Source organism: Lissotriton vulgaris, chromosome 7 (genome assembly GCF_964263255.1).
Source record: "Lissotriton vulgaris chromosome 7, aLisVul1.2, whole genome shotgun sequence".
NCBI lineage: Eukaryota > Metazoa > Chordata > Amphibia > Caudata > Salamandridae > Lissotriton > Lissotriton vulgaris.
This window is the reverse complement of record NC_141695.1, coordinates 1,690,872,595-1,690,895,883: the sequence shown is the minus strand read 5'-3', so window position 1 is coordinate 1,690,895,883 and position 23,289 is coordinate 1,690,872,595. Positions and strand designations below refer to the sequence as shown.

At 44.8% G+C, this 23,289-nt stretch overlaps 1 protein-coding gene across 3 annotated transcripts in view; it reads right to left on the bottom strand.

The window, feature by feature from the left end:
- The window catches only part of KCNQ2 (potassium voltage-gated channel subfamily Q member 2), a 326,236-nt gene that overhangs the window by 113,460 nt on the left and 189,487 nt on the right, over positions 1-23,289 (bottom strand). For all 3 annotated transcript variants that reach the window (XM_086932812.1, XM_086932813.1, XM_086932814.1), the window contains exon 7: positions 14,640-14,735. In XM_086932812.1, the coding sequence (XP_086788938.1) occupies positions 14,640-14,735 (96 nt within the window). The remainder of the gene's footprint in view (positions 1-14,639; positions 14,736-23,289) is intronic.

Sequence of the window (23,289 nt, the reverse complement as noted above, 5' to 3'; positions counted from 1 at the left end):
TGCCAAGACTCGAACCCAGTTCCCCAGATTTGAGATCGCCTGCCCAACCGTTAGGCCACAGAACCATTTGCCTTTGGTTTTTTGGGGGGTTTTTCTTTTAACCAAAACACCCCAGGAAGAGGTTGATCCAGCTCAGTGGACTTCTTCGGTAAAATGTTGGACAGGTATTTACACCCCATCACTTTCTCATTCCACCATCTGCCACTGGTGAAAAGGAAAAAGAGTGTTTGAACCTGCACTAAAGGTAAATGCAGTTGCACAGAGACAGACCCACTATGATGATTTTCAACATACGGTGTGGTGACGCGGACTGGGAGGGGGCGCTTGGCTCCTGCCCCCTCCCCAAGTCTTGTTGCCCTGGTGTGGCCTAAGATCTCCCCCGACATAGGCGGCCGGCTCCCGGGGTCCGGCGGAACTTTTTTCCTCTTCCTTTCTGCATCTTGTCCCACAATCCGTTTGACCTGAAGACACGACCAGGTCTCTGAATGTGTGCAGGGGGACGCTATTGATTGAATCAAGATAACGGCTTCACACAAAGCTAACTCAAGTGTTGCTGCTGATGCTATGCAGACAAAAACTGGTTTTCAGTTTGTACATTCTTCAGGATTTTTCCATCCAAGGCTGGTTGAGAGTTTGTAGAACAATGGCTTCAGATTTTCAACATACTACTCTTCAACATTCTTCCTAAATGTAACAATGTGAGACTCACTAGGAGAACGGCCGTTTATCTTTCCTTTCAAAATGCTGCCAACAATATTTTCTGAATGGAAGACACCATCTTGTAGCAGAAAGAGCTGCGTCAAGGGTGTAATTGCCCAGAATATCTTGTTTTCTAGTGCTCGTAATGACGAAGCCAGAACTGCCGAAAGGGATTCTGGTCCTGCCGCTACTTATTGGAGACATTGAACTATACTCTGGACCTGCCTGGCCTCGACCAAAATGGCGCCAGTATGGGAGCGACTTGCAACTCCTTATGACGTTCTAGTTACTTAGCCTTGATGTTATGGGGGATGTATGCGGTCTTTGTGTACATGGCGGGCGGGGAAGGGTTCTGACTGGGAATACGGACAACCCTATTGATGTCGATTTTTAATTATTGATTATTGTATTAATAAAGCTTCGAAGTAATGTTACCCATGATACTCGCCCATGGTGTGCGTATGGCGGGGAAGGGTACTGACTGGGAATACGGACAACCCTATTGATGTCGATTTTTCATTATTGATTATTGTATTAATAAAGCTTCGAAGTAATGTTACCCATGATTCTCGCCCATATTGTGCGTATGGACGATTTTATTATAACTGATCCTGTTATACTTTCAATTAAAAAATCAACCTTCACTGATCCTGCAACCGTTTGTCACGTTTAGTTTTTTCAATTAAATGGCTCGCTTGAAGTTGTTATATACTCCTATACCCCTGGCTTTAACCCTTTCCTACGCGCGGTCTGTACTACCGCTCTCGGGCGATCTATGTAATGAACAGACTACCATTGCCGAAACACAAGGGAATGCATCTCAGATGTACAGAAAGGCATCCCTTCAGGTTCGGTCCCACACACCCTTACAGTGAGAATCCCCTCCCCAATCACAATACAGGATCGTTATCAGATAGTAGGAACGCGTGTGGTGTGACGGATCTCATGGGGTGGGGGCCTTGATCTACTGTAACTCCTTTGAAGAGCGGTGATTCTTTACAGTTGGGGCCATAAACTACTTCCGCAGGGCTAGGTGATAGCCTGGGACCGGCCTGGACAATCGGACACAGAGGAAGAGGAGTGTCAGAGGGTGCGGTAGTGAATAAGGTGAAAGGGAGGTGTCGGGCGGGCACGGGGTGTGATTCTCAGGGAAGAGCAGCGCAGATGGGGGGATGTTTATGACCCATGCATGAGAGAGAGAGCGGGGGTGACCAGTGCGTGGGGGAGATGCTTGCGAGGGTGGGGAGCCATGCTGAGGATCAGCGGCGTGAAGAGAGTGGGTCTGGTCAAGGAATCTAAAATAGCTGCCGTGCACAACAAAAGTGTGGCATTGGAAAAAAAGCAAGATGGCGCAGACAATGTTTTATCAATACAGATTAATTTATAACAAATATTTTTAACAATATATTTACTCGCAGTGTCAAAATGGCGGTCAACACTTCCTGATTTCCTTCGAATCGAACGTTAACAGACGTCACGCAGCAAAAAAAAACAAAAAAACGCTCACGCGCAGCCGCTGGAAGACAAGTATCAACATATATGAGCATCCTCAGCCACCCTCAGAAAACATAGGGGGTCAGGATACGTCTCCCGTACCCCCTTATACCCACTTCTCACATTGTTTTTCCTCCATCTTGTAATTTCATTAAAACGAAACACAAAATGGCGAATTCCCGTTTCGCTACCCGGTTCGCGAACCGGGAAGCGCTTCTACCGCAAAAAATCTATTTTTTTTATTTGCCCCACGGGACCCTTTAATAACCCCAACATCATTCGATTGCTGATTGCTGTCATACCTGGAAACTAAGGGCTAAATCCTGAGACTCAGGGCTATTATTCCAACCTCAGGATAGCAGCAATGTCTTCAGGGTCATCCTTTAAGTGCTTGATGTGATTCACTATTGCACTTTTGTTAGCACTGGTATTTTTTCACTTGTTTGTTTTTAAAGTTGGTGAAAGAAGCAGGATGACAAACTGCTAGTACTGAAGGGATTAAGAGCATGGATGGGGAACACAAAATTAGGAGTGGGAGTAACTTGCGTAACTCTGTGTAGGTTAATCATGTGGATGTACCTAAGAATTCTACTAGATTGTGCTTGAATTGTGTGCAAACAGAAATCCTGCATTTAGCAGTACTTCTGAGCGAACAAAAGCCACCTCACATCCAAAATGGATGCGAGGATGCATTTTGAACTACGAAATAGCTCTAAACGAAACATAGCACGAATAGCAAGCATGAGCGGGCACTCCCATTCGCCAAATGTGAAGTTGGGGAAGGATTTTTTCTGAGCTTACCGCCTTCATTTAGCGCCATTTTCTAAGCACTATTTTCACAGTGCAAAATGCACCCCGCATGGATGCGAGGATGCATTTTGCATTAAGATTGAGCGCTAAATGGGGGGCGTGGCCAACAGCATGGCCGACTAAGACGTGCCTTGCCGGAGCTCCGGCCGAGCGGCACTGATATCCGACAAAACAGATAACCCCAGGAGCCACGAACTTAACCCAAACGAGCCCAAGACTTCCTGAGAGCTGGGGAGTAATCCGGGACCGCGGACCCAAGCTGGAACTGCCCGAAAGTTGGAAGAAAAGCAGCCGACTCTGCAGCACCCTGTGGGTCAAGATGACGACCGCGACCCACTGCTGAGGCGGAGGCGCAGAAGGACGAGTCCGCAGCCCCGGCAAAGCAGGAATCCGCGCTCCGAGACATTACATTGCCCAGGCACACCCAGTGAAAGAGGGATATTGCAAAATACTGGGGGGCAACCGAAACACCAGATATAGAGGAGTGGAGGAGGGGCCTGGACTTATATATGGCCGCGGAGAGAGTAACGTACAAAGCCAGAGGGTGCCCCAAGAAGTTCGGGAGAGTGTGGGCTAAATGGAGACAATACCATGGTCTGGAGTGAAGCCGATAAGGAGAAGTGTTGAATGACAGGAGGGTTTATTACGCAGTAGATTTGCCTGAAGTAATCACAGGGGCCACATGAATACTGACTGAATGGACTATGTGAGAGGGAGAGAGGAGGCCTTGCTAGGGGGAGGTAGGGTGGGTCTGAGGGGGTGGAGGGGGGTTGGGAGTGTATGCTGCTACTTGGGGGGTTGTTTTATTATGTTCACGTTGATGTCTTGCGTTTTACTCTGATACCTATGGAACAAAAAGTTGCGACACTTACGGACAGAGGCGGAATGTTGACGCCCTGCCGACTGCTGATTTTCTGCATTAATGATGCTTTTTGATGCAACAATAAAAAGAATTTTTTTTTTAAAAAGATTGAGCGCTAAATGTAGAAGAACACGAACAGCAAGCAGATGCTTGTGATCGCTAAATGTCCTCTCTCATTTGGACTTTTTCCCTCAAATGACTCTTAATTGTGCGAGGAGAAGTAATCGTGTAATTATTGATAATTCCACATCAAAGAGTACAGCGGAATTAGCAATATAACTCCAAATACTACGGTGTAAGCTAAATTCTACCCAGACCTACAAAAAAATGGAAGTCACGGACACACATGCTCAGCCAACGCCATCTATAACACCATCCGCGTGTACTCTAGGCATGCATGCCGCGGCTTATGCAGGACACAGGCATAATGTGCACTAAGGTACTGCTCTTTGCATTGGATAGCACGGAATCTCATGGATGTTTATGCTTTCAGTAGGTCAGTGCACAGGTAGTAAAGGATGTACGTCAGTACAACGCGATCATTTTGATTGCGGTACTTTACGACGCAGCCATTACAACGCAAGTCGTTACAACGACTTGCGTTGGAGGGCGCTGGATTGTGGATTAATTTAATTTTCTATTCCAACTCCAGCCCACGTAACAGTAGGGAAGGTGTTGGAATAGAAAATCAAACTATTCCTTAACCAAGAGCGCCCTCCAGCGCAAGTCGTAGTAACGACTTGCGTTGTAATGGCTGCGTCGTAAAGGTTGCGCGGTGTAAACACCGCGTTGTAAAGGATATTCCCCGGTAGTAAATAGTTTGCAGTATAAGGAGAGCACTTTGGAGTTGGTTATAATATTTGAGAAAAGAGAAGAGAAAGATGATGAAAAAGGAGGCAAAGAGTGAGTGAGCAAGACTGAGATAAAGGCTGAGGGCTAATGGACTGATAAAGATACAGATCAGCTGCAGAACTGCCACTGATGAAAGTGATCACAACAATCCAGCCTGTATGCTCTGTTTCACCGGAGGGTGACTCTTTATGCTAAATCCAGACCCTGTGGTTCTGTCTAACCTGTGAAGCAGCTTCGTTCCTTGAGGACTTGCAAAGGCCGGAAAAAAGGGAGGTGGCCTTTTGGATCCCCTCCCTTCACCTTGCAGGGCGTCACTTGAAGTTTACGTTACGTCAGTGATGAAAGATTAAACCACACACACAAATCGGGTTTATTGTGGGCAGAAGCAGTGCAAGGTCCGTCCATTTACGCACAAACAGGTTTATCATGGGCAACAGCAGCGGAAAGTCCCATCACACACAAACAGGTTTTTCATGGGCAATGGCAGCGCAAAGTCCCATCACACACAAACAGGTTTATCATGGGCAACGGCAGCGCAAAGTCCCATCACACACAAACAGGTTTTTCATGGGCAACAGCAGCGCAAAGTCCCATCACACACAAACAGGTTTTTCATGGGCAATGGCAGCGCAAAGTCCCATCACACACAAACAGGTTTATTGTGGGCAACAGCAGCGGAAAGTCCCATCACACACAAACAGGTTTTTCATGGGCAACAGCAGCGCAAAGTCCCATCACACACAAACAGGTTTTTCATGGGCGATGGCAGCGCAAAGTCCCATCACACACAAACAGGTTTATCATGGGCAACGGCAGCGCAAAGTCCCATCACACACAAACAGGTTTTTCATGGGCAACGGCAGCGCAAAGTCCCATCACACACAAACAGGTTTATCATGGGCAACGGCAGCGCAAAGTCCCATCACACACAAACAGGTTTATCATGGGCAACAGCAGCGCAAAGTCCCATCACACACAAACAGGTTTTTCATGGGCAATGGCAGCGCAAAGTCCCATCACACACAAACAGGTTTATCATGGGCAACGGCAGCGCAAAGTCCCATTACACACAAACAGGTTTTTCATGGGCAACGGCAGCGCAAAGTCCCATCACACACAAACAGGTTTATCATGGGGAACGGCAGCGCAAAGTCCCATCACACACAAACAGGTTTATCATGGGCAACGGCAGTGCAAAGTCCCCTCACACTCAAACAGGTTTTTCATGGGCACCGGCAGCGCAAAGTCCCATCACACACAAACAGGTTTATCATGGGCAACGGCAGCGCAAAGTCCCATCACACACAAACAGGTTTATCATGGGTAACGGCAGTGCAAAGTCCCATCACACACAAACAGGTTTATCATGGGCAACGGCAGTGCAAAGTCCCATCACACACAAACAGGTTTATCATGGGCAACGGCAGTGCAAAGGCCCATCACACACAAACAGGTTTATCATGAGTAACGGCAGTGCAAAGTCCCATCACACACAAACAGGTTTATCATGGGCAACGGCAGTGCAAAGTCCCATCACACACAAACAGGTTTATCATGGGCAACGGCAGAGCAAAGTCCCATCACACACAAACAGGTTTATCATGGGTAGGGAAAACGCACAGTCCCGTCACACACAAACAGGTTTATCATAGGTAGGGAAAACGCACGGTTCCATCACACACAAACAGGTTTATCATGGGCAACGGCAGTGCAAGGTTCCATCACACACAAACAGGTTTATCATGAGTAGAGGCAGTGCAAGGCCCCATCACACACAAACAGGTTTATCATGGGCAGCAGGAGCGGATGGTCCCATCACACACAAGATGGGATCAGTCAGAATTCGAAACGTTACCTCACGATGAGCCACTAGACTCATGTTTCTTATCATTTGAAAGGACAATGTGAACCTTCCCTGTGTAACTAGACCCCGAAAAGTGCTACATTTCCACACCTCAAAACCCCCCAAAACTAAAACCCAAACCAACCATACTTTTTTCCGTGACAATTGATTTTGGTTGCCATCATTGAAATTCACAATTGATCCCTTGAGATGTAAATCTATCTTCTCGCTCTGAGGTCAGCTCTGCGATAGGAGTCCGGCAACACCGCACATCATCGCCTGCACAGCAGGTTTTTCCTTATGCGCATGCACCTGGCTCATCAGGCTGGATGCTGTTTTCACAGTTTCTCCTTCAGCAAGGGAAAATCAATCCAGTCTCTCGCTCTTTTGCACAAATTGCTTCCCTGGAGCGAGCCATTTCCTTGGAGCACTGCGGAGAACATTGCACCATCGTCAATAGTGGTGGGAAATTAGCAGAGCCGGCTTCACGCCTCCCCTGTGGCACTGCAGAAAAAGAGGCTATCCGTGCAGCCCGCGGCACTTCTGGGTCCGCCTTGCACAGGAGAACCCGTTGAACGCGGATAGAAAGCCTATTCTTTGTACTGACGCACTTACTTACTGATGACCTCTATTATTCTGTATTTTTATCCATCATCCTAGAACTTGCTTACTGCACAGATATACTCCAGTGACATCAGTGCCGGATTAAACCCTGTGGGGGCCCCTAGGCAGGTGAAATCCCCCCCCCCTCGCAAATTATCTCCTAATACTGAATGCACCCGATTTTTTTACAAACTGACAGCTGCCAGAAGATGAGCTTTTAAGAGACAAACACTTATGTGAATCTGATGTCTCTAGTTTATGTACTTTAAGTTGTTATTGGGTACATTACATTAATACAGAATTTGCTCTATAGAGTCTTTAAAGTAAAGCGTTTGTTTCTATGAATTATTTTATTTTCTATCTTTTGGAAACAATATTTAAGAGAACTGGATTGTAATTTTCTTTCAAGATCAAATCAATATTATTTTGATCTGATGTCATGGGGTCACTACAAGGATCAGGGCCCGTAGGCCGGTGCCTTCTTTGCCTATTTTGGTAACCTACACCTAAGTGGCGAGACACTGCCCACACATCAGTGGTGTATATCCAGTGGGAAACATTGTTTACAACGCGGTGTTTACACCGCACGACCTTTACCATGCTGCCATTACAACGCAAGTCGTTACTACGACTTGCGCTGGATGGCGCTGTTGGTTAAGGAATATTGTAATTTTCTTTTCCAACACCTTCCCTACTGTTACATGGACTGGTGTTAGAATAGAAAATTATAATAATCCTCAATCCGCGCCCTCCAACGCAAGTTGTTGTAACGACTTGGGTTGTAAAGTCCGTGATGTAAAGTACTGCAATCAAAAAGATCGCGTTGTACTATCGTACATCCTACCAAGTCATTCAGGAAGCCTTAAGTCATCCCTTTAACCTATGGGCCTCTTATGTGATAGAGGGACTGGTGCTAAGAGCACATACGTTTCCATAGGGATAGTATGATTATTTGACAGATGACCTGCTGCTGTGTAACATATGTATCCATATGAAGAAATTGCTAAAATATTCTATCCGTAGATCAAAAAGCCTGCACAGTTAGAGTGACCCCAAGCTCAGATTTCATTATCAACAGTGATAGCAAAATAGAAACGTGAACACTTATTGTCAAAATATATAATAGTTTGTAGATATTTCTTATGCCCCTACCATGTTCCTTGACTTTATGTGAAAACATGCAGCACTTTTGGAGATAAATGGCTAGTCTCTGCCTCCCTATTAAGGTGCTAAAACGCCCTGCTTCTCTGTCTAGCTGAAAATCTGACTGTGGGCAGAACTTATATGGGGATTTGTTTGTCATGTGTGCAGAGATCAAACATGTGGCCTCCTTCCAGTGGTTAATATCTGAAAAATAAGCGCTGGAGCTCTCGTTAGGAGGCAGCTTCCACCAGACCATTGCTCCTGTTAGCGCCACCTATGACAGAACTAACCAAAACCCTACAAGTAGGGAGAGGATGTGGTATAAGGGCCAGAGCTGCTGAATTCAGAGCTGGGGAACCACGTTCAAGTCTCGGCTTAGGCTCAACATCCTTAGTGTGATCCTGGGCAAATCACTTAGGGCCAGATGTAGGTAGCCCAATACCGGACGGTAACGGCTGAAATTACCGAATTTCGGCCGTTACCGACCAGTATTAGGCTATTGAGCTGTAGGTGGCTACATTTCAGATTCGGTAATTTACTGATTCGGTAATTTAAGGAATCGGTAAATTACCGATTCCTTAAAATACTGAATCGGTAAATTACTGAATCTAAAATGTAGGGAGCACTCAAGTGAGTGCATTGCATGGTTATGGATTTGGTATTTACCACCAAATTAAAGTTGGCGGTAAATATCGAAAACCTTTGAAAAAGCAAATTTGTGCTTTTTCAAAAGTGCCATGTGACAGACATACATGCCCTTAGGGCATGTATGTGTGCCACATGTGCACCCATGCACTATTCAGGGGTGTAACAGGGTGTCAATGTGACACCCTGCCACCCTTGAATGTGTTCCCCCATTATCGAATCGGTATTTACCGATTCGGTAATTCCCATTCATACCTAAGGGCCTCCAGGTCCATAGGAATGAATGGGAATTACTGATTCGGTATTTACCGTATCGGTAATTACCGAAAATTACAGATTCGGTAAACTTTACTGAATACTTACCTACATACCATTTACCGATTCTGAAATACCGAATCGGTAAAATTCGGTATTTTAGAATCGGTAAAAGGAACTTACCTACATCTGGCCCTAAATTTCCCTGGGCCTACAAAAATAAAATGTTCTTAACTGGTGCTCATCAAAAAACGCACTTTTGGGTCGAGGTCAATCTATAAGCGCTGGTGTTGACGATTAAGTGCCGTTGCTGAGCACCGAAAACCACCTGCCTAAATTAGGCACTGCCTGCTTCCTGCTGTATATTCACTGGTCACGTCATAAATCAGTTCAAACCTCCCCAGTTTTGCCTGTGCCTAGAGCAGCCTTTATAGCCTTATAGCCCGCCGTAGAGGGCTATACCGGCTATTAAAGGCCCTCTCAAGTGTTAAAGGCCCCGAGCCAAAGGCGAGGGCCTTTAACAAGGGAGAGGGACTTTAATAGCGGTATAGCCCATCTACGAACGGCTATAAGGCTATTAGAACATTCTGTCACCAGAGGGCAGAATGTTCTAACAAAAAACAAAGCCTTTTGGAAGCGTGAGGGGATTGGAATCCCCTCAGGCTTCCTGAAGCCTTTGTTCGCAGCCAGAGCTGTGAACAAAAAAACATTGGAATGTTGGAGCTCCAGGCTTATACCAGCCATTATAAGCCCAGAGCACTCCATTGTTTTCAATGGAGCTCCCAACATTCCAATGTTCTAATAAGAATTATTGATCAAGCTGGTCTGATAACAGGAGTTCACTGGAGCCCACCCCATTCTCTGAACATTTCAAACAAACTCTCTTCATAAAGTGAACACCTCACCTACGATTGATAGTTTCAAAGGAATGCACACAAGATTGGTACTGGTTGGTTGCTGGCTGTTTGCAAAATAAAATGTACCCCAAAAATATTTGCATCTTAAAATGTTTTATGAAAGTTGCAGATGCTTTGATAAACTAACATGCACTGTTTAAAAACAAATTTTAACAATTGAAAAATCGATGTAAAACCGCAACAGGCAATATGAAGAAATATACATTGGGGCCCTATTTTTATTGAAGAAATTCAAAAGTGAACCACGGTTATATGCCATGCAATGGGTGCAGATATTCACAAAAGTTTAAAGTTAGCCTGGAAATCTCTAGTCAACAATCGTAGATTTCCAAGTTTACGTTGAGCAAACTTCGGTAAATTCCAATGTTCATGTGAGTAAGATCGAAAGTGTATATTGGATCATCCACAAATCTGCCCAGTGTCTGAAAATACATTTGTTAACTTTTATTTCTTTTTTCTATATTGGAAAAATGTTTTCCTTGTGGAGAAACTCGTTCTCTTACACAATCATCTTTTTAGGCAGTGTTTGCTTTCCCCTTTCCATTTCTGCCCTTGACAGGTAAATATTTCCCCTTTTTCAAAGGTGGGAAAAGACTGGAGACAATCTTGTTAATACTCAAAAAAGGATGTATGTCAGTACAACGCAATCTTTTAGATCGCAGTACTTTACAATGCGGTTATTACAACGCAAGTCGTTACAACGACTTGCATTGGAGGGCGCGGATTGAGGAATATTATAATTTTATATTCCAACACCAGTCCAAGTAACAGTAGGGAAGGTGTCGCAATATAAAATTACAATATTCCTTAACCAACAGCGCCATCCAGCCCAAGTCGTAGTAACGACTTGCGTTCTAATGGCAGCGTGGTAAAGGTCGTGTGGTGTAAACACCGCGCTGTAAACGACGTTTACCCTCAAAAAACTGTGGGGCATATTATCAAGGAAAGGTGTTAAAATTATCGCTGCTTCAGCGGCAGGAAACTGCCGCTAAAGCGGCGATTATGTGCTTGATAATTTGCCGTAGAGAATTCCAATAGAAGCTCATGTTAACACCAGAACATAGGCTTCTACTGGAATTCTCAAGGGCATATTATCAAGCCCATTATCACCGCTTTAGCAGCAGTTTCCTACCGCTAAAGCGGCTATAATTGTAACGCCGTTCCTTGATAATATGCCCCTGTAACTCTGAGGGTGTGCAGAACACAGGTCGTTTTAGCCATGGAATGGGAAAAGAAGGCATTTAGGAGTCCTAACTTTACTACAACTCGAGAAAAATCCTAATTTTAAGACTTTCGGTATTCACAGAAGGCATTTAAGAGTCCTAAAGTTCGGACTCCTAACTTCTCTGAATACCGAAATGAGTAAGTGCCATCTGTGAATACCAACATGAGTAAGTGCCTTCTGTGAATACCAAAATGGTAGTAAGTTTAGGATTTTGTCTTAAGTTAGTTCTGTGATTTGGGCCCTACATGCCCACTACAGAACCTGCAAGTAGATTTTCTCCTATAACAATCTTCATTGAGTGAAGTATGAAACAAACTTTTATGTTTGTGAGCCATACTAACGTGAGTAAATTTCTTTGAAACTTGGGCCTCAGATATTTTAACTCTGGCAAAACATTCAGAATTCATCTAGCTGTAAACCGTAAACATCCGGTCCTAGTGTATGCTCACAATAACAAACAAGGCAACTGAGGAGCATTAAGAAGATAAAGTGGTCTGCACAAAAAAATAACACAGTGTGATTAAGTGGAAAAAGGTCAAATTACGGGCAATCTCCTTGGTCCTCAGATTGTTACCAATGAACTAGACTACAGGTATAATCTGAGTTTATATACAGAAATATTTGCAGTATCTTATTTTTTGTAATATCCGCTAAATACGTTACATTAAATGTTGCTGAATGTTAGAGGGGCGGCCCAGCCCTGGCCAGCCCCAGACGGCCACAGACGGCCCGCCCTTTGCCCGGGCTTCGACCGGCTCGTCCCACGATGCGAGGTGAAGGTGCTGATTTTATGCACCTGGTGAGGGCGTTGCTGGAGGATGTCGCTGTGCCTTGATGCCTTCTGGGCAATGTAGTCACCCTCTGCTGCTGCTCGCTGATCCCCCAGAGGCGAGCGTTTCCCACGAAGCGGGAAACGCGAGAAGTGATGGTGCTGGTCTGTGGGGGGGTGCGTGGTTCACCTCCACGACATGGCCCCCGCTGCTACTTCTGCTTTCAGTGTCCAAAAATATCACAAAATGATCCCGCGATGGTGCTGATTTTATGCACCTGGTGAGGGCGTTGCTGGAGGATGTTGCTGTGCCCCGGTGCCTTCTGGGCAATATAGTCACCCTCTGCTGCTGCTCGCTGATCCCCCAGAGGCGAGCGTTTCCCGCGAAGCGGGAAACGCGAGAAGTGATGGTGCTGGTCTGTGGGGGGGTGCGTGGTTCACCTCCAAGACGTGGCCCCCGCTGCTACTTCTGCTTTCAGTGTCCAAAAATTGCACAAGATGATCCCAAAGGTCAAATTATGGGCAATCTCCTTGGTCCTCAGGTTGCTACCAATGAGCTAGACTGCAGGTATAATCTGAGTTTATATACAGAAATATTTGCAGTATCTTATTTTTTGTAATATCCGCTAAATACGTTACATAAAATATGCCAGAGCAATTCACAAGAAACCTCTTCAGAAACGAAAGTAAGAAAAACTGCAATGGGTCAGTTAGAACAATGGAATACCTGTAACTCTGCTATAATAAGAACTCTGCTGTAATGAAGGAGCAGGCATCCTTAGAGCCCTGCTATTATCAGTAAGGTTACCTAAATAGACGTCTGTGAGACCTAACATCAATAGATTTTTGCTATTTCAGAAGGCCTCATTTGTGTCATTTTGATGTAGGGCAGCACAGCAAGGAACGCTGCTGTGCTGCCCTACGCAAAAGTGAAAGGGCAAGAATGAACCATTTTTAAGGGTTGTATGACGTTACAACGCATACTTTTACAACGCATGCCTTTACAACGCATTTTTTCCAATGCAACATCCATTACAACGCATTCCATTACAACGCATTCCATTACAACGAATTTCCTTAAACTACCATTACAACGCATTCCATTACAACGCATATTACCTTTACAATGCATACCATTACAACGCATACCATTACAACACATATTTGGTAAGTATTGGATAGTATAGGGGTAAAAATTACTATTCTAACTCCAGGGGGTGCAACAGTAGGGTAAGTGTAGGATAGTATAGGGGTTAAAAATGTTATTCTAACTTCAGGGGATGCAACAGTAGGGTAAGTTTTGGATAGTGAAGGGGGAAAAAGTACTATTCTAACTCCAGGTGGTGCAAAAGTAGGGTAGGTGTTGGATAGTGTAAGGGTACTATGCGATGTAATGGTCTGCGTTGTAATGATATGTGTTGTAATGGTATGCGTTGTAATGGTATGCGTTGTAGTGTCATGCGTTGTAATGGTTGCGTTGTAATGACATGCGTTGTAATGGATTTTGCGTTGTAAAATTTTCAGTGTAAAGGAAGTGCGTTGTTAAAGTTGTATTGTAAACATAATTTTTAAGCAATACAGTGAATTCCTGTCCTTTCTGCCTGCACTGGCGCCATTTCAGCAGCCTAGCACCAACGTAGGCACTCTTGCACCGTGGTGCAAGGGTGCCTCCATTGCAGGAAGGAGTGTTGTTGACAGGAAGGGATACCTTCCTTCGCAAAAAGAATCATAAGAGGCATTTTCCTCTTCCTATGTGTGCTGCAGAATATGCTGCATGCATCGAAAGAGGAAACAACGAGGAGAAATTACGTTATTTCTCCTCCTTAAGCCTCACCTCGGGAGCCGTATGGATTTGGCGCTTTCCCGGGTTCACATGTTTTTGTAAATCTAGTGCAGCATCAAATTCCATGGGTATTGCTTGGGAAAACGAACCTCAATGCTCATGGAACATCTCCTGGACTCAAGAGTAAGGTGACACAGCGATTTGCGCTACGTCACCGTACTCATGATTTAAGAGGACACTCGAAGCAAAGCAGTTTTGACTTCGCGTGGCTTCATAAGTCTTTATGAGAGCCCTGCGTCATACACGTATAACTTTACGTGTTGCAAAAGTGATGCAGGGCTCTCATAAATAAGCCCCAGAGTTCAGGATAATCAATGCTTGTTGGAATCCAAACCCTGACATAATATATCGCTCCGGCATCATCTGACGGATATTATCAGAGCTCTGACATAAGGAGAAGACTGCCTTCATTTATCACCTCTCTGCCTGGAACTAACATAACACATGGCATTTTTACAATAAAAGTAGATTTGTTAAGTATCTTACCCCTGGACTAGTAGATATTTTACAAATGTCAACACCTATTGGTGAACGCCTTTCTTCGGAGGAAGGCAGAGCTTCTCTGTGTGAAGTTTACCCACTGAACACCACTTAAAACCATTGATAACCAAGCAAGATGACTGTAAAGTTTGCTTTACAATTATAATCATTAATTGCCTTATTCCTTTCAGGTGCTCACCTGGATCAGCCCCGCTGCTGGGTTCCGCCTCTTCTCAAAGTGTTTCTGACGATGCTGCTCCTGGACCTTGAGGGCAAACCCAGACCCTAGGATTCCCTACAAGAAAAGGACGAGTGTCAATGATGACGAACGATGGAAGTAAATGGCAACAGATGGGAATGAACTTCATACCTCAGCTCCATCAACCATCGATAAGAATAGATTGACACGAACTGAAGGAAAGTTACCCACCTACATTCACACCACAAAAAGAACTGACTTACCTTAAGAAGGTCATAGAGATGGGAGCCTTTACCAAATCTAGTTGATTGTCTACAAGGAATGCCCACTTGGGATTCCAGGGCAATCAATGATGACATAAACCACCCTATGGAAGGTTTTAATTGTTGTTTGTCTGTAATTGATTAGTAGTTTGCACACCGTAAACAGAATCATATACGAGACCCCCTTATTACAGAAGTACATATTGCGTTTGCCATGGATCATCCAATGGGACGTTAGGGTCTGGAGCAATAGGAAGGTTTCAATGCATTTCATGACACATAAATAGGAGCATGGGCACTGATATGGACTGGCAGGGTATTCCAAAGCATGGAATCGTGAATTGTGAATTACCTTTCTTTACGATTGACGTACCAGAAACCAGAAAATATTTTGATAACCTCAAGGGCCATTGACACCGGTAGAAATATATTTTTGTTCATAGAGGCAACCAGTTGAGGTGTGGCATTATTGCTTGGAGCTTGGACAGGGTGGAACAAGAGCGGGGTTCATTGTGATGCATGTCATATATCCCACATGAGTCCTCTCCTTACTGTTCTTTATGGTGGTTTCAGTCTGCCTACTTAGATAGACAAACTGTTTTTAGAAATGATATAATATTAGAGTACACTTCTGTTTCAGTACCATGCTTTGCAGCTAGGGTTGGCAGCCACCTAATCCACCTGTTTTCTCAGTTCAGATTCAATATATTTTTGCATTTTGCTGTATTCTGAGCAATATGTTTTTACATTTTGCTGCAAAGGGGTACAGTGCTTTTATGTTGCTGTGGTGTTTCAAGATGAAAGCATAAGAGGCATGGAAATGATTAACTGCATCCCCCCTTTCGTCACCACATGCCGCACCCTGCAAAAGAGCAGTTGCATTGCCATGCATCATGCTACTGTGGGCTTGCCATATTGAGGCCAGGGTAGATATGGTGGGCCTGACTCACATCAAGCTCTGCCCAAGATGCAACCAAATGCTTGTCTAGTCTTGTTTTAAGTTGTCACTGGTCTGGGAGGGGCATGTTCGGATGACCCACCTGTGAGCCCAACACTCTTCCCTTCTGAGATTTTCTGATATTTGCATGTTATACTGTGGTTCAGTACCACGTAAAGCCATGTTCTCCTGCAGCAAGTTTATGCTGGCCGGTTTACTGAGTCCACATAAGAGAACCCCTGTGTGAGCTGTCATTGTTTCTTTTCTCCCGGAGACCCAGGCATGGCGCTGCAAACCTCCTCCAGTTTCTAAGAAATGGAGCACCTCACCATTCTTCTTGGTTGCCAGGAGGCTGGCTCCTTCCAAAAGAAACACTAAATGTACACTCAATACATATCATTGTTTAGAAACAGGAAGGAGGGAGACAGTGAAAACAACTTTCCTTATTTTCCCCATTGACTAATATTGAAACAGAGGCAATTTTAGGCAGGAGACAGCTAAAATAAAGCCATTTATAGCTCTAAACGCCAGGAGTCTTCCGTCTGAATTAGGTCTGTTGAAATGTATGACAATTGGCTGTCTCTGTGGCCACGTTAGGAATACAAAAGAAGCTTGCTCCAGGTAGATGTGGCCAGGCAGCACCTCAGTCCTGAATGCCAAGTGAAGTTTTCCACAAAATGAATGCAATTGAAAATTCAACCTGAATTGGCTTAAAATAGACCCATGTGTTATGCATCAGGAAGGTTCTGGAGCTCCTTCCCATCAAAGCCCGCCAAACACTAGTGCATGCACTAGTAACGTCCAAAATGGACTACGGCAACCTACTCTACCTAGGGACTCTGGAGAAGAATTTGAGTCGCCTGCAGGTCTTGCAAAATGCCGCAGCCCGCCTGGTTCTTAGACTGCCCAGAAGATCAGCGTCTAAAGCCGTGCTCCAAGCCCTGCATTGGCTTCCGGTGAGAAGCAGGGTGGAATTTAAAGCGCTTTGCACCTGCCATCGTATTGTTAATGGCAGGGCACCTCGGCCTCTGCAAGGTCTGCTGACACAATATGAACCCTCCCGCTCTCTTAGATCATCTGGTTCAGGGTGCCTGTCCATTCCTAAAGTGTTCAAAGCTCGGATGGGCGGCTGATCTTTTAGGTATCTGGCAGCCTCAAGCTGGAACAGACTCCCCACCGCGCTGCGTTTGGAACCCTCAGAGTCCATCTTTAGAGCGAAGCTAAAGACATTCTTGTATGTCCGGTAGCTGCCCCACGCTCAAGTATTCTCCTCTGCTAACTCTTGCACCTCTCTCAGCCCGGGGACACGCCGTTGTGCGTCACCAAGCGCTTTACAAGACTCCCTATTATTATTATTTTTATTATTATTATTACGGTCCAGTGCAGCTACCCATTCCCTACTTGTTCTTTGTGAAAGTGAAACCTCTTATATGCCTCTCAGTGGACAGAGTAGAACCAGTTGTTGCTAAGGGAATCTTGCACTGCTGTTAATTGTCTGTCTCTCATTTCCACAGAAGCTTGACTGTCATTCCCAGTACTGTTCTTGTTGGGTGTGTGGAGAAAGGATGTTCTGCAGCTCTCTCTACTGTGTGGAGTGTGTTTGAGACTGTTGTTTGCAGCTTTACAAAACACAAAAAAATATAGCAGCAGACCAAGATCAAGCACATTAAGTCCCACCAGTTTCATATATGTTTGCACGAGTGCAACCACTTACGGCATCCGCTGGTGCTACGAATCATGGGGAACCAAGTATAGTGTTCGTATGATGATATGCGCTTTGAACATTGACGGTTTGAAGGAGTGAATTACATTTGGGATCTTATTGGATCACACATCGGAGACTGTCTTATTTGGAGATGTTGCACACTGATGATAATCGGTGTTGCATTTAGGCTACACATGTCCTGATACAATACAAAGAAGTCCTGACGAAGTTCCCGTGGCACTAGGGAACGAAACGCATTGGCTGTGTGCCGGTTTTAACAAAACTACATAAATAAAGAGAAGGTTTTTTGGATAACGTCCGCTTCCCAACTGACCTCACTTAGAGTGCACCTTCCCTTCTTGTGGGCTTTCTGTTGTTTGCAGCTGTCTAAGGGGGAGTGAACTTTGAATTTCTCCTATGCCCATTTTCTCTGTGAACGCTGATTTTATTTTTACTGTTGCTGTTGCTGAAGCCAGTGCTTAATTTGTAAAACAAAAAAATGGGGTCCTTCTCAGGAAGCTCCTGCAGCTTGCACCAACTACTGACCCTGCTAGTGCTGCCATTGACAGTACCAACACAACTAACCACTACACTCATACAAGTGTAACAAATCAGACTTAAAATAAACATTAAAAATTACCAAACCTGCAACCCACTTATAGCTTTTGATGGCAGATATTGGTTATTTTAATGCATATTCAAATATTAAGTAACTGTTGTGGGCTCATCACAAAACTAGACAAAGATCACCACCATGTGGCAGGCTGTTATAAGTGCTGCTGTTGACAATAAAGTGCTGGTACTGAGCACCGAAAACCACCACCTCAAATTAAGGACTGAACAGGGACTGCTCCTCCACTAGGGCGGAGGAGCGTCGCCCCACTGGTTTCTCACAGTGTGAGAAAGTCAAAACATAAAATGGTAATAACTTTTGGTTATTACCATTTTATGTTTCTTTGCACATTGCGGGTGGGCGGAGCTGCCATGCAGGACAGGAGTGGTTTGTCCACTCCTGAGTGCGTAAAGACTGTTTGATCGTCTCTCTCTGGCCATCCAAACCAGTCATGCACACTCTGCCCTTCTCCATCCAGGCTGCATGCAGCCTGCATAGAGAACATGCCATCCCCTAAAGCCCCTGGCTGGGCGGCGTCCCGTCCAATCAGAAAGCTCCACTGGAGCATTGTGATTGGTTTAGGGGAGAGAGCCTGGCTGCCTGCTTCCTTTTGTACCGCTTTTGGCCACCATAAGTGTGGCAGGGTATGCTCAGACGTGAGTCCCTTGCTCACTTTGCCACTGGATTCAAGCAAGCCGGGCTGAAGACGGCTGGAATGCCAGAAACTGGTCCTCAGAAGCTTGTTTCCGGTCCAGGGAAGACATGGCTTGGCAGTTCAGGCTGGACTGTTCCCATGAGGCACAGGGTCAGACTGATTTGCATATAGCCATGTCTGAACTGGGGTGGCAGAGTGGGCTAAAGAACGGTGATGGATTAAACCCAGATCTTTTGACTGGGTGTGAGTGTTTGATTGATTCAGATGCTCCGTCCATCACCACCCCCTTTTGTACTGCTTCCTGTCGGAGGCAGCAGAGCAGGAGTAGGTAAGACGCGGGACCCGTGCTGGCGGAAAGGTAGGTGTAAATATTTTTTGTACTTATTATTGAGTGCCCTACCCATGCAACGCCCATCCCTGCGCAATCCCGCTCCCACCTCCCCACCCATGAGCCATGCCAGCCACAACTGGGACTGAAGCTCTAATGTGTGAGGTAGCATTGTTCATCTACTGTTACTGCTGTTCATGTTCGGTGTGAAGAAGACCTGTACTCTTCCTTCCCACTTGTTAAAGTTGTGTTTGAGTCATAAGAAAAGCTTTTCACCATAGAGAATGCGAACGATGGCTTTACCGACTTTTCCTTAAATTGAAATTTGTAAACATTAGGTCTAGAACTATTTGCCACAAATGTAAATTCAATATTGAAGGTATTAGAAACATGCATGTAAATGCTGTTTTTAAATGTTCTCTTCCAATGGACAGTAGAAAAATAACTTTCCCCTTCAAATGCACCCATGTGTCTATAGGCCCAAACTCAAACCGGTGCTTTGGTAAGATTTCTGAGATTTCTGAGGTAGCACCCATGGATTTTTGGACAGAGAACGTAAATTTGTACATGGTCAAGTTTGTACCGGGCCAACCACTTCAGTGCATCACATGAAACCGAAGCAACATATACCGAACATTCCATTCAAATTTAACTTATATGGCTCCTGATGGTGCAATACGCAAATATTTTGAAAATCAGACAATTTTATTTTTCAGTTTTACTTCTACTACTTGAGTTGACGTCTAACTTTATAAAAATTAGAAGGCGTAAATGCGGTGGAAATATTCATTGACACGTGAAGTTATTTTTCTCTTTTTCTAGACCAAGAACCTATTTCTCCATGATAGGAATCCCTTTCTCTACATGTCCAAGAAATTTGCAGGTGTTTTTATAGAACTCACCCCCACTTGTTTGCACACCTATTTTATTTTTTTAGGTTTTGTACAGTACGTCACTCCAGAGGACTATCGTGGCGTTGAAAAACAGAACATAGGTTCTGCATCAGCGGGGATCAGGCATCAAATTATCAGAGGTTAGATCCAGGTCTTTAAAACTTTCCTGAACTTTAATAATGAGGTTTGGGTTTGAATCTTAAGGGAATCTAGGTTCAACATGTAGCACCCTGTAACCTTACAGGTATGCCTTGTAACTAAAGCAGGGAGCTTGAAAAGTAGAGGACCTGAGGTTCGGAAAAGGAGAATATGTATTTTAATTTGTTTTGCAGGAACTTGGGGGCTATACCATGGTAGATGTTGATACATTATGCATGGAATGTTCAAAATAATTCACTTCTTTCACTCAGTTACCAGGGAGGCTGATGAAGAAGACTGTAGACTAATTCATGCTTTCTGAGAATGAAAACTGACCTTAAAAGGGCATGTTTTTTTGGGGGGGAGACAGTCAACTGATTTAGACAGCAGACCAACACTGATATTGTATAGATGTCAGTGAACAAATGTATTCCCTACTACAATTTTATGGGAGAAACAGAAGAAGGAGAGGATGAATGGCAGTACTCTGTTTATAGAAACAGGTTGGGGCAACTTTGCTGATCTGACAGTGGAGCTTAAGGTCAGAATCCAGAATGAAGCTAAAATTATAGTGGAGGAGACCGGGTTTGGGCAAACACCAAGTTGGCTTGGCCAAAGGGAGTTGTCCCAGGAATTACGCTTGTTAGTGATAGGCAAGATCTCTGATTTGGAAGGGATTAGTTTCAATTGGATACCCCAATGCAGTGGGTGAGGAGAGGCGAGGCGAGGCGAGGCGAGGGGAGGGGAGGGGAGGGGAGAGGAGAGGAGAGGAGAGGAGAGGAGAGGAGAGGAGAGGAGAGGAGAGGAGAGCAGAGGAGAGGAGAGGAGAGGAGAGGAGAGGAGAGGAGAGGAGAGAAGAGAAGAGAAGAGAAGAGAAGAGAAGAGAAGAGAAGAGAAGAGAAGAGAAGAGAAGAGAAGAGAAGAGAAGAGAAGAGAAGAGAAGAGAAGAGAAGAGAAGAGAAGGGAAGAGAAGGGAAGAGGAGAGGAGAGAAGAGGAGAGGATAGGAGAGGAGAGAAGAGAAGAGAAGAGAAGAGAATAGAAGAGAAGAGAAGAGAAGAGAAGAGAAGAGAAGAGAAGAGAAGAGAAGAGAAGAGAAGAGAAGAGAAGAGAGGAGAAGAGAAGAGAAGAGGAGAGGAGAGAAGAGAAGAGAAGAGAAGAGAAGAGAAGAGAAGAGAAGAGAAGAGAAGAGAAGAGAAGAGAAGAGAAGAGAAGAGGAGAGAAGAGAAGAGAAGAGAAGAGAAGGGAAGGGAAGAGAAGAGAAGAGAAGAGAAGAGAAGAGAAGAGGAGAGAAGAGAAGAGGAGAAGGTATTAGAATTTGTTGGGTTCAATGTGTTAAAAAGGATTCTATGCAATTCAAGGGTTTAAGACATAGCTGGCAAAGTTTTAACAGGATTTGGTGGTTGAGTGTATAGAATGCGGTGGATAGTTCCAGAATGATGACTACACTTGAACCACTACCTGCCAGCATTCGAAGATCGTATGTTACTAAGACGATGACTCGTTCAGTAAAGTAGTCTGGATGGAGCTCAGCCTGAGTAGGCTGAATAAGATTACACTGTTCTAAGTCTTCCTATATCTGTTTGGTTGACTATCTTCTCTAGTAAATGGTTATGTAGAGTATTAAACATGTAAGCCTACAAGTGCCCAGATCATCAGTGGATCCATTTTTAAACCTGGTCTCACCTACTCCAAAGATTTCTGGGGAGTAAGGGTTTTGAAAAAAACTTTACTTACGATTGTGTTGGTGTTACTACCTTGTTAATGTCTACTGTGCCCACCTCTCCCATGACATCACTCACAATCCCACCCCTAAGCCGTAACATGATACATGATAGTGAAAAGTTTGCCGTTGCTATGGCAGGCATAAGTTCCTCCTGTATGGATAAATATTCGGAAATCCTGCTTTGTGAATTAGGCTCTGCCATTTACAACTGCAGGAGGCAAAGCAAACTTAAATTCACAAAAAGATGCATGTAAATTACAACCTCGGAGTTGAAATCTCGGGGTCTGGCTAGATACTGACCTGTCTTTCGGACCACAGATCAACAGGGTGACGGGCATTTGCTTCAGCATTCTAAAAACTCTGCGGAAGGTCCTAATTCTCCTTCCTACGGCCGCCCGCAGAACACTGGTTCACGCCCTAGTCACCTTACGCTTAGACTTTGGCAACCTACTTTATTTGGGAGCTACCTGTAAAGCGATAAATCGACTTCAGGTGCTACAGAATGCTGCAGCCCGCCTTATCTTAAACCTCCCTAAAAGATCGAACTCCAAGGCCGCCCTCCAGTCACTCCATTGGCTGCCGGTGAGGAGCAGAGTTGAATTTAAGTCCCTCTGTACCTGCCACCGTATCCTCGCTAAGAAGGCGCCAGCACCACTCCAGAACCTTATTACAAGGTATGCACCAACTCGTGCATTGCGCTCCTCGCAAGGAGGCTTGCTTAAGGTCCCTAGGGTGAAAAAGGCCCGTATGGGAGGTAGATCCTTCCGATACCTGGCGGCAAAAAGCTGGAATAATTTACCTCTCAACCTCCGACTGGACCCCTCCGAATCTAGTTTCCGGAGGAAATTAAAAACTTACCTCTTCTCAAAATAGTGGGCTCCTCCCCTACTTCTCTTTCAGAGTGCTTCAGTTCAGCGCGGGGACACGCATTCTGCGTAACCAGGCGCTCTACAAATGCCCCTTAATAATACAATTACAACCCCTTTATTTATGGGGCACGTGGAAATGAACCATGTGTGATGTTATCTTTGAAGAACAGTATAGCAGATTGGGAACTATATAGGGCAGTGATTAATTTCAGTGGGTGGTTGCTGGTGGGGGGCATGGCACTTATTTTTGGGGACTGACACTTATTTTTCCCGTATCAGAATGGAAGAGAGGAAAAAGTACACAGATCAGATAGCCAGAGGAAGAAAAAGACTGTCAACTATCAAAACAGAAAGCATACATGCAAGTGCAAGTGAAAGGGGCAGTGAGTGCCTGGTAATGGATTAAAGACTATGGGTCAGATGTAGGGGGCCTACCGAATCGGTATATTTACCGATTCGGTAAATCCATATGTAGCTGACACTCCTCAGAGTGCCACAGGCCCTTAAGAGTCGGTATTTTACCAC